This window comes from Pelophylax lessonae (genome assembly GCF_965119305.1).
Source record: "Pelophylax lessonae genome assembly, chromosome: 1".
NCBI classification, from domain to species: domain Eukaryota; kingdom Metazoa; phylum Chordata; class Amphibia; order Anura; family Ranidae; genus Pelophylax; species Pelophylax lessonae.
In genome coordinates, this window is record NC_138768.1 from 404,921,509 (window position 1) to 404,934,544 (window position 13,036).

At 38.9% G+C, this 13,036-nt stretch overlaps 1 protein-coding gene across 1 annotated transcript; it reads left to right on the forward strand.

Moving 5' to 3' along the window:
* Positions 1-6,630: 6,630 nt before the first annotated feature.
* Positions 6,631-8,094, forward strand: LOC309545836 (putative nuclease HARBI1; the record flags this gene model as incomplete). Its single annotated transcript, XM_082245231.1, has 2 exons — positions 6,631-7,074; positions 7,285-8,094. 2 exons carry the CDS (start codon positions 6,631-6,633, stop codon positions 8,092-8,094), a joined length of 1,254 nt encoding a protein of 417 aa, XP_082101357.1.
* Positions 8,095-13,036: the final 4,942 nt, after the last annotated feature.

Here is a 13,036-nt window from a genome sequence, read left to right on the forward strand (position 1 = left end):
ATTATGCCTCAATCAATGTTTTATATACACAATTCACCTTGCTGGATTCCGTTGAAATATTTTAAAGAATTTACAGTGATTTTTTCGTAATCTGCTTTGGCATAACAAGCCTTCTAGAATTAAATATACATTTTTACAATATCCAGAGGATCAAGGGAAGCTATCTGCACCAAATCCTTGGGTATATTTTATGGCGGTTCAACTCCAGCATATTGCAGGTTGGGAAACGGGCAGTTTGCACATACCCTCCTTTAATATACTTACCTACTTAATTCATAATGGCAATCCTTTGCTGGCTTTAGACTCTACCATTCCACCATTTAATTTGTTTACCTATCAAACACTATACAAGGTCTGGCAGTCTTCTAAAAAAATATTGGGCTCAGGTTATACTGGATTCACACCACTATAGTCGAAAAGAACATTTCTGGAAATCTTACAATTGGCAGGTTTTTCCAGATAGGAATGTGCAGAAATTACTACCTCGATACAACTGTGCTCCGATGGAGTCTTGAAAACATACCAACAACTTTGTACTAAATATAATCTAGACCAAAAATGTTTTTTTTTTTTTTTATATATACAACTAAGACATTCTTTGAAGATTCAAGGCTTGGCCCCAATGGTCCCTTTTTTTTCTGTTCCCATTTTGAACAACATAGTTAGTGCAAATACTATGAAGATCCTTATAACTAAGGTTTATACACGAAGATTATCTGAAATGCTTTCTAACATTACTGTTCCATGCAGGCAAAGATTGGAGGCAGAAACTGATGTCTGCATATCTCCTACTCACAGAGTGACCCAATTTTTTATTATGTATAGGGCTTACCACACCCCAGAATTGCACAGGGTAGGCAGGAGAGAAAACTCAGAATGCGCAGGATGTCCTCAATCTCCTGGCTCCTTTATGCACCTCTTTTGGAGATGCCCAAAGCTATTTCGGTATTGGCAGGAAGTGTTGGATCTGTTAAATTCTGTATATGATTCCATGCTGATCCCAGATCCGAATATATGTCTTCTGGGTTACCTAAATTCAAATAGCCTGGATTTTGATCAGACAGTGGCCAATATGAGATCTCTATTAATTGCACGGTGATTTGGGGAGCCATGTCATCTGCTGGTGTTGGTCCACTGTGTTTTATCAAGTCCAAAGTCAGCGCAGTCCTCTACCAGGAAATTCTAGAGCACTTCATGCTTCTCTCTGCTGACCAGCTTTATGGAGATGCTGATTTCATTCTCCAGCAGGACTTGGCACCAGCCAACACTGCCAAAAGTACTAATACCTAGTTTAATTATCATGTTATTACTGTGCTTGATTGGCCAGAAAACTAGCCTGGCCTCAACCCTATAGAGCAGTGATGGTGAACCTTGGCACCCCAGATGTTTTAGAACTACATTTTCCCATGATGCTCCACTACACTGCAGAGTGCATGAGCATCACGGGAATGTAGTTCCAAAACATCTGGGGTGCCAAGGTTCACCATCACTGCTATAGAGATTCTGTAGGGTATTGTCAAGAGAAAGATGAGAGTCACCAGACCCAACAATGCAGATAGGCTGAAAGCCGCTATCAAAGAAACCTGGGCTTCCATAACACCTCAGCAGTGCCACAGGCTGATCGCCTCTATGCCATGCCACGCCACAATGATGCAGTAATTCTTCATGTAAAAGGAGCCCCGACCAAGCATTGAGTGCATACTATACTGTATATGGACATACTTTTCAGTAAGCCAACATTTCTGTATTACAAAATCCTTTTGTTTTTTATCGGTCTTATGTAATATTCTAATTTTCTGAGATACTGAATTTTGGGTTTTCACTAGCTGTAATTACTGAAATAAATTAACTTTTTGATGATTTTCTAATTTTATAAGATGCACCTGTATGCCACCTAACTTTTTCTCTTTCTGTAGAATAACTGAAAATATAAAATCTTCATATTTGAACATAGCAGGACTTGAAAACCGAATGTTGAATTTTTCATGTTACCCTTTTTTAAACATATTAGTTAAACACAACGGCTTAGAAAACTGTGAATAGCTTAAAATGTGTGAGCCACAAAGACACAAAGATGTACACTATAGCCTCAGAACGCATTATTTGGACTACAGACACTTTCTTCTATCAGGAATTATATGAACTTGGATTTCCAGTCTGCTGTTTGAATGGAGTATACATGGCTGGGTATTTGTAATATTGACAGCATTGCACAGTTTCAGGAAACATTCCAGTAGGGAAAACTAATTTCTTCACATATTTGGTAGGCACTGACCAAACAAATTAAAAAGTATCATAAATAGAGCTGCCATGGACTATATAAAAATATATTTTTGTGGTCAATAGCCATAACTATTTGTCTTCTTCTAGTAGTAGGAATCAGGGTCACAAGAGAAAAAATAATACGTAAAGTGGCCCCGCGGGATTGTTGCCCCTGTCACCCATTTGTTTTTAAATTAATTATATTCCTATTAGAGGGAAAAAGTGGAGCTGAAAGTGAAATAAAGTGTAGCTAAACCAACGATCTAATTGTTTACCAAAACAGTTAGGCCTCATGTATACTTCAGCCCCTGGACTCTTCTCTATGTTATCTTATGTGTACATGTACACTTAGTCATTTATAGTAATTTAGATGCAGTCAAGATTACAGGCATTTTTTTGAAAGCAGAAAAATCACATTTAGTACTGTAGTTTACCGGCATTTCAAAGCCAAATGCTTGTAACCGCGATAAACTGCGTTTATGCGTGTTTGTGTTTATAAGTGTTCTTAAAGGGAAAAACATTTCTAAAACTTTTTCAACATATAAAAATGTTGAAAAAGCACAAACTTCACCACATGCTGTTGCATGCATCAATAGATGAGTCCAGTAGCGATGAACTCTGGTCCTCTCACACAATTTTCTATGTCTTCGAGACCTCAGCAACAGCAACATCAGGAGCATTTCCTCACACATGCTTATGATGGGATCCATAGTAAAAACACAAAAAATAAGATAGCTGTTTACAAGCACACTGCTCTCTCTGCTGCAGCTCTCTCTTTTCTTACCAAATGGCTGAAATTGTTAATAATTTACTTGTTTTTCATGCATTGTGGGCATTCGGGAGGGTCTCCTGAGGTTATCTTTAAAAAACCGCAAATGCTCATAACTGCTGCATAAACTCAGTATGTAAAAGAATGTTTTTCACCATCAGTTTCCAGCTGTCAAGTTTCCAGAGTTCAGAAAAGGTTTTCAGCTGCCCTGTGTACATGACCCCTTACATTCAAGGTATTCTATATTACCAAATGTATTGGGACGTCTGCCTTTACACACACATGAACTTTAATGGCATCCCAGTCTTAGTCCATAGGGTTCAATATTGAGTTGGCCCCCCCTTCGCAGCTATAACAGCTTCAACTCTTCTGGGAATGCTGTCCACAAGGTTTAGGAGTGTGTCTATGGTAATGTTTGACCATTCTTCCAGAAGCACATTTGTGAGGTCAGACATTGATGTTGGAGAGAAGGCCTGGCTCACAGTCTGCACTTCAATTCATTCTAAAGGTGTTCTAATGGGTTGAGGTCAGGACATGCCAGTCAAATTTCTCCACCCCAAACTCGTTCATCCATGTGTTTATGGACCTTGCTTTTTGCACTGGTCGAAGTCATTTGGTGGAGGGGGGATTATGGTGCGGGGTTGTTTTTCAGAGGTTGGGCTTGGCCCCTTAGTTCCAGTGTAAGAAACTCCTAAGGTGTCAGCATACCAACACATTTTGGACAATTTTATGCTCCCAACTTTGTGGGAACAGTTTGTGGATGGCCCCTTCCTGTTCCAACATGACTGCACACCAGATAAATAGTTTTGAAAGCCACACTCTAAATGCCGATAAGCCAAGCGAGCCTACACCACATCCCTGGTACATATAGCTAATAAAAGGAAAGAGATGGGTGCTACCAAAACTATGGCCTCTTATTGGCCCCAATGAGTCCATACATATATTGGCAGCAACCCAAAAATTGGGATTTTCAAGGTGAGGTTCACTTGGTATATTCCAGATAAACAATAATTAAGACAACAGGTAGATAAAATACAAAAGGTTTATTAATACAGTGTTATAATAAAATCCAATCACAAAAGTGATGTACAATATCAATGCATGGATATACAGTAATGTAACAAGAGAACACTGGTGTGACTGCACACCAGTGTACAAAACAAGGTCCATAAAGACATAGATGAGTGAGTTTGGGGTGGAGGAATTTGACTGGCCTGGATAGAGTCCTGACCTCAAACCAATAAAACAACATTACCATAGACACACTCCTAAACCATATCGACAGCCTTTCCAGAAGAGTTGAAGCTGTTATAGCTGCAAAGGGTGGGCAAACTCAATATTGAACCCTACGGACTAAGACTGGGATGGCAATAAAGTTTATGTGCTTGTAAAGGCAGGCCTCTCAATACTTTTGGCAATATAGTGTATGTCTTCAATAATAATTGTCACAGTTGCATGTACTCTCAACCAAACTGTTTGTTGGTGTCATTACTGATCACATATGCAGCATCATGGCAACTGCAGATCAAACGTTGCTCTATTTTTTGCTTGTTGCCTTTTTTCCTCGTAGTTCTTTATGATATAATGTCACCGAATTTGTGTGTGGACTGCGGTTAATAAACTGTAATTTGGTTGTTGTAATATATTACTGTTTGAGTGTTGGTGACTAAAACATGTTGGTCTTTTAATGCTTAACAGCAGTCCTGTTTGGTAATAAAAGTTAAAGTCTGATTCATATTTAAAATAGGGGCCATGGCCTAAAGATTTTCACAACTTTCATCATCTGTTTACTTCATTATTTAGATATATTGTTATAAAACGAGGTACAGGAGATTCTGTCAATATACCACAAGTTTGCATTGCCTCCGCCTACCTTTATCTCACAGGAAAATGTAATAACAATGAATCTACTTCATAGGCTTGAATGGGTAGATATTAATTGCACAATAATTCCTCATTTATGGGCTGCAATTTTTCAATTATTTGTGTATCATGAGAGACTATCTCTTCACGGCCTCCTAATAATCCCCTGTAGCAGCTAGAGAGTTCTTTTATTCTTTGAATATTTCTGAGATTAAAGGAAATGTATAGAGATTCATATTTTCAGTATTTTCTATTTGTCTTTTATAGTAATAAAAGTGTCCTTCAGCCCATTTCCTCTGAGCCCAGATTGTCATGGACCCACATCTGGGGGTAAGGTTATTATGCAACTTGCAAGTACTATTGCATTTAATGGTACTCACACGTCATTATGTGAGCACCATTTAATGAAGGTGTAAGGACCCCCATTGCTGCCACCAGAGAAGAAAAGGAATGGACTCATGACTTCGCCAAGCTGGCCAGAAAAACCATGGAAAAAGGTAGCAATACTTGGATTTTTGTGGGGGAAGGGAGCAAGTAAATATGAAGTATGTTGCAATGTCAAACAGCCAATAGGTGGAGCTTTTGGCTCCTTTTCACATGTTTTCTTGTTTTTCCCTGCTGCATGTTTGAAGAAGCCTATTTACCCAGCTCAAAGGCTCAAGCTAAAGTTTACCCAAACAGGTGTATGGGTCAGAGCAGTGATCCATCTCCTATTCTCCAGATCATTCCACCTCTATCAGAAGTTTAATTTAGAGACAACTGGTCTGAAAGTAATCAGTTTCTGCTGCTTTCTTTCTTTAGCAACTCCCAAAGTGTTCTGGAAATCTTGGTAAAAAATGTTGTTGTTTATACACATGATGTTACAAATTTTCCAAATAAAACAATTTATTAAAAATTGCAATTGTTTATACTACAAAGGCTGCACACAAACAACATTATAACATAAGACCTGGCTCACACTGAGGCGATCCGACTTCGAGGGGCGACCTGTGAAGTTGAACCGCGACTTCGGCGCGACTTGCAGGGACTTCACATAATGGAAGTCAATGCAAGTCTCTCCGAGGTCGCCCCAAAGTAGTACAGGACCCTTGTGTCGCTTCTATTAGAACGGGTCCTGTGCTAATCAATGGCGAGCGACCGAGCGCGACTTGTCAGGCTGACAAGTCGCCTGACAAGTCGCTCTAGTCTGAATGGGGTCTTAGTCCAGTCAAAACGTCTATTCAATTCACTTGATACTACACTGCCTTATATAATTCTTTGCAGAGAGACTAATGGCCAGAATACACGATAAGAATATCGCCCGATCATTCGACCACCGACTTTTGAAAAAGTATTTGTCGGTCGAAAACGTTGCCAACATACACGGCCCGAATATCGCCCGACCGGTGCCCGCCGACTATCGAAACAGCGTTCGTCGGTCGAAAACGTTGCCAACATCAACGATCCAAAAAAAAACGTTACAGACCAATCGATTAGATACGTAATCCGCACGTTGCACGTTAAAGCGGAAGTGATGTAATGTGCGTGTGACCTTTTTAGAGACACGCACTTCCTCCTAGCACCAAGAGCCACGCACTTCCTCCGAGCACCAACGACTGCCTAGCACGAACGAGCGAGGGACCAACGTTAAAAGGCATAATTTAATATAGCCGTGTGTATATATACATATATATCTCTATATCACACACGTGCGTTCGTCGGTTAGTGTTCGTGTTCACGAACGGGCGATATAGAATATGGATAAGGCCCAGAATAAGAAAATTTACATCAGTGCACTTGGTGTTTTAGCCATCCATAAACACCAAAAAAAGAGCACAAGGAAGCAAAGAATTTGGACAAAGAAATGGCTGCAGAACCGGGATCAATATTCTCATATTGACTTGATTAGAGAGCTAAAGGAGAACAATCCCGATGACTACAGGAACTACCTCAGGATGTCTGATGCTTGTTTCCAAAATTTATTATCTGTGATTGGTCCCCATATCAGGAAACAAGACACAGTTATGAGGGACTCCATCACTGCTGAGCAGAGACTTATTGCCACTCTGAGGTTCCTAGCCACTGGAAGAAGCCTACAGGACCTCAAATACAGTACCGGTATATCCTCCCAATCACTAGGAAGGATTATTCCTGAAACCTGCAGTGCAATCATCAGGGTCCTGCAAAAGGATTACATAAAGGTAATACACATTTATGATATTAACCTACTGTCAAACCCTCTACATATCTTCTGTATTAATTTCTCATCTATTCTCCATGCTATACCTGTTTGCTACTTATTATCTAGTTCATTTCATATGTAGAATGATAAATATGAATGTCTAGTTGATTATAAAATCAATTAATTGTCTAGCAATATAATACAACTATTTATGTTCATTAATACCTAGATTCCAGGAACATCAGAGGAGTGGATGAAAATTGCAACCGAATTTTCAGAAAAGTGGAATTTCCCAAATTGTGGCGGAGCAATTGACGGAAAACATATCAGGATTGCGCCCCCTGCTCAATCCGGATCGTTCTACTATAATTATAAAGGGTTTTTCAGCATTATCCTTCTTGCTGTTGTGAATGCCAATTACGAATTTATATTTGTAGATGTTGGTAAGAATGGTAGGAACTCCGATGGAGGGGTTATAGAAGAAACTGAGTTCTACCGCCGTCTAAAAAATGGAACCCTAAATTTGCCGTCAACGCAGGAAACGCTCGAAAATTTAAACTTTGTATTTCTTGCTGATGACGCTTTCGCCCTGGGAGATCATCTTTTGAAGCCATTCCCTTTCCGGAGTCTCACTAAAGAGCAAAGAATTTTCAACTATCGACTCTCAAGGGCACATCGTGTAGTTGAGAATGCTTTTGGAATAATGGCGAATCGATTCCGCATATTCCTGACAACAATCAATTTGTCAGTTGAAAAAATTGATCAAGTTGTGCTTTGCTGTTGCATCCTCCACAATTTCCTTAGGCGTAATGCATCAAAATATTTATCATCTGGAGCACATACAGGAGCAGATCACGAAAGATGTGAACCAATGGCAAGTTCATCTGTGCAAACCGATTTACGTGATACTGCAGACACCCTTACATCAATTGGACATTCACACCCCAGGTTAGCAACACATGCAGCAAGGCAAAACCGAGTGGATTATATGAACTACTTTGTTGGAAGTGGCGCTGTGGAGTGGCAGGGTGACATATAGTTTTTTCGAACGGTTTAAACAATTTCTGCATCATGAAAGAATCTTGATAAAATGCTACACCGTTTTGTTTATGTCAGTTATTCCATTAGAAATTAAACGTTACCTATTGGTGTTCATTATTTTGCGTCTGGTTATTTAATTAATGTTAATGACATGTTCTGTACATACCACTATAGGTTCATATCATCTTATTGAATGTAGCAAGACTCAAAACGGGTTAAACTGGAAAATATTCAGCACAAACACCACATATCAGCTGTAAATTTTTTTTATTAGCATAAAAAAATAAACTGTACAAACAATCCTTTATATAAAGTATATTTGAAATAAACCAACCTTCATCAAGTATATGTGGAAAAAACATGATGTCAACAGACCAGCAGGTAATGAACACATTAGACAGACAACTTACAGGTTAGTGTAATTATAATCTGAACCCCATGCAGATCTTTCTGATGTCGGATAAGACCATGGAGCATTTTGTTGTTGATGGATTGGTGGAGTACCCTGATGGTTCTGATATGGTGCCGGTGGTGTAGTATGATGAGGAGGAGTATGAGGAGTATGAGGAGTAGGCATCATATGCGCTCTTTGATTATCACCAAGAAATGTATGTTCGTTTAGTTCCCCCTTTATGCCTTTGTTGCATAACTGCACCAACAATGGCTCAAAAAACTGCCGTTGCTCCTCTGACATCTTCCTTATTTTATTAGCTGTCAAAATTCCGTAGGCATCGCAATCATCAGTTTTACTTTGCAGAGCGGCTGTGGCCTGGTTCAAGAATCTATTCGTTGCATCATCTATATTCTTCCTTTTACGAGGTATCCTTGGTGAAATTATTGAGGGAGATGGAGTAAAGGATTCATCAGTAGGGCTTTCCTATAAAATATTCCAAAATTATAATAAAAATATAAAATAAACTTTACTTTACTAAACTTTACTTTTTTAAAACTATCCTATTCTTCCAAATTTGAAATTGAGTGGAAACTTTGTTCTTTCAATTGTGTCAGAAGATCAACAGCTAAAGAGATGTAAGGTAAAAGAATAAACACGCTTACCGGGATCATTGGTGAAGCATTGGGGTCATCCAAATCTTCCTCTCCTGCTGATATGGGCTCTGATGAAGTTGAAGTCATCGTGTTGATAGAACTTCTCATCTCGGTCTGATCAGTTAGAAAACGTAAACTGTCAAAATACCAAAGTCTGGGCGCATACACATCATCCACAACGACTCCTGACCTTTGTGATTCCTTGATTTTGTTCAGCTCTTTTTTAAACACAGTTCTCAAATTGGCAATCTTGGATTTAACATACTTAACATCTGCATGAGCATTTACAGCAGTGCATAGCTCTGCCAGCTTGACATAGGCCTCATGTTTCTTTTGGCGGTCGGAGTACTCCTTTGATTTGCTTTTCCATAGACATGGCATTTCCTTATACATGTCTATAAACAGTGGAAGGAATTCAGGTGAGGTAAATTTATCAGTCATCACCTCTGAAAGACAAAAAAGTCATGTATATGTTTAATTGAATAGGTCATGATGCAAGCACCAATAAATGCACAACAAATACACAATAGCTTACCAGCTGTTCTCGACAAATACTCGCGCGAATAATATGACCAACGATATTTCTGCCGTGACGGTGTGCTCGTTTGCAAAGCTTCTTTCTGACGATTTTTGTCTGGCACAAACACGGAACGCTCTTCAGCTGGCCCGCACAGTTCGTTCGCTGTTTTGCTACAGAGCATGCGTGGTTGCGTCGCTCCACCCTGTTTTTCGGCAGTATCGTCCGGTACGGATGTGGGTGTTCCCTGCTACAAAGTGCGCCACAACTATTTCCGCACGATGCAGCGCTCGTTACACAGCAGGAGGGATATAGAGGGGACCAGGAAGGAACACAGAAGCGACCATAGGAAGAGAATCAAGGCAACACCAATGAGCAGAGGTGAAATGGTGGAGCTAGTGCGTATTTTGGAAAAAAATGACTATGATGGAAAGTTCAGCAACTACACTAGGCCCAACTTGAGGAAAGACAAGATCCTGGATAAAGTCATTAATGCTATTTCACAGAAGCATGGCATTGAACGTTCAAAAGATCAGCTGCGCAAAAGGTGGTCAGATCTGAAACACAGGGAGCAGGACCAACTTTCAAGAATACACAAGATAATCAGAAAACGTAAGAGACATATGAAGATTTATGTATCACATTTAATGCATTAGACCATGAATATATAAGATTGTCATGGGTGTATATGATTTGTTTTATTGCAATTGTTGTTTTAACCTTAAAACCAAAAATACATATATATTTGTTTTTTAGGTAACATAGCCAAGAGGCAAGCACGCTTCCACAGTAAGATGTCACGTTTGTCAGCATCTGAGGAGTCTACAGCCATGCTAAATACGGAGGAATTGACAAAAGAAGACATTACTGTTAGTTCAACCCCTGATACAGAGGCACATAGAAATGCAGGTGAATAATGTACAAATATTCTCTTTGAATGTTTTTTTGGTACTGTCTTCTTTCAATATCGCAGCTAAACATTCCAATGAGTATACCTGACAGTTTGAGATTTTTTTGATATGATTATGTGTTTATGGTCTTGTGTTTGCATGTCATGTATCTTGTTTTTTTTTCTAGGACCGAATAATAAAAATATGCCTTCAACTTTGATTGAAAATGAAGGAATGCAGTATTCTACAGATAAATCAATATGTCACTCATCAGTGCACGTTGCAGAATTTGTTTCAAGCATTCAAAAAGAGTGTGATATTCTGGAGGACGATATGTTTGTCACACATGGAGGGATAGGTAAGTTGAGATGCATTGGGAGTTTATAGATGTCTAAAAGCTTGCATTTTGTTGTAATTTCTTTGTATTTAAAAATTATATGATTGCACTGAAACAGTATGTGCTGTGTTGTGTGTGTGTGTGTCAATTTTTACATTATTTCCATTACTTTCCAATAGGCACAAAACATATACCGCATGGGCATAAAAAATTACACCAGGAAGACAACGACAACAATGACAGATTATGTGTTGATCATGACCTTCCTATTGTACTAGAAATCAATGACGATGTTACAGAACATGAAGCCTCCTTCGATGATTCCAAAGATGGGACTGGTTCAGAAGAGACATCAAGAGATGCTGTGTCAAGTACGCGTACGTAGTTAACATAAACATGTAATGAATGTGCAACATCACATATATCTTATCAAATAACTAAATAATCGATTTTTCCTTTATTAGGTCAGCTGTTGGATAGTGCTACTGCAGTGAAGATTACTGTTGAGCTGCTGAAATGTTGCGCATCAATGGAAGACTTGCAAAGTTCACTCACAGCTATGCAACAAAGAATAAAGGACTGTGTTGATATATTGAACAAGGTCTAGATAAATACTTTGGTTTATGGTGGGTTTTGGACTGAGTGTAATCGAAAATACTGTTATGTTTTTGGTTACATAACCTATTAAAAAGTTTTAATAGAAGATTAACGTTAAACATGTTGAGGTTAAGTAATGACAGGTGGATCACATGTCCCTATCACTACATAAGCAGCATTGCCTCCAGTTCCCATTGAGCGTGCTAACCTTTTTTTTGTGTGACTTGAAATGCACTAATAAGTACACAAGAGATGTGCTTATTCTTGTATTTCTGTAGGTGCATGGCCTAAGCTCCTCCTCTGTGTTCTTGCATTTTTGGAGGGGAGGGAAGGGGAAAACTAATGTGCACATGACTACTTCATACAGTGGTTGCGTATTATAGTCTACAGTCTTCCAGTGTCCTTGATGCATACTGTTGAACAATCATAATCTTCTGAAAAAAGTCTTTGATTTGGATTTTGCTCCCCCTTACCTCTCAGTGGCTGTTATATTTTAAAATTATTTTGCATTATGACATACAGATGTCACAACAGTGACCTGCAAGGACAACCTACAAATACTCAATTCCTGCACTATAAGTCCATTTCCCATTGATCATGCTTGCACTTGCATATATGGGCAATTTGCACTATTTGGCAACCTGTTATTTGTTGTGTATGTTTTGTCTCCATTGGCACTATGTGAACATCTGTCAAATATCTTTTTGTATTATTTATACAAAACACACATCTTTATGTTTTTTATGATATATAAATATATATTTTTATTTGATTACAAAATCAATAAAAAAATTTGTTTACGCATTTACGGTGTCTTCTTTACATTTTCTTTGGGAATTTATCATGCATTTAATATATATCGGACAATGTTGATTAATGCTTTATTTTAAAAAGTCCATTTAACAATTTAAATAGGGAATACCTTACCAATAGATTTGCTAAAAAAATACATGACATATGTCTATTTGACATTTCATGCTATATCTTGGCTGAGAGGACTTCTTTAGCTTTTTCATTCGTGTTTACGAAACTTCTTGACATGGTACAATGCTTCCGGGTCAACAAACATTTCCGGGGAAATATTTCGGACATGCGTGATGAGGTTGAATTGAACGACCTCAACATCAACGTATAGAATATCGTTCTTTCGCAAACGAGACGACAGAATTTTTCGGGTTTTTCAAACGGTATTTTTCGTTCATAATATCGATATCGCTCATTGATGGCTGGACATTAACAAGTAGAATATCGGCCGATCGCTCGCTGAACGGAAATTTTCGTCCGATATTCTTATCGTGTATTCCGGCCATAAGGATTTGGTGTACGCCACTTTTAGGTGTCCAGTTTTAGGGGGTCCTACAAGATAAAGCTGAGTTCCACTCAAAAGTGGAACTTACACTTATCTGTCTCCTCCCCCGTTCCGGTGCCACATTTGGCACCTTTCAGGGGGGAGGGGGGAGCAGGTACCTGTTTTTGACAGGTACCCTGTCCCCACTTTCATCTGACCTAGTCGCGGCAAAGGTACGTCATATTTTTGGCCCCCTCCTCCTCC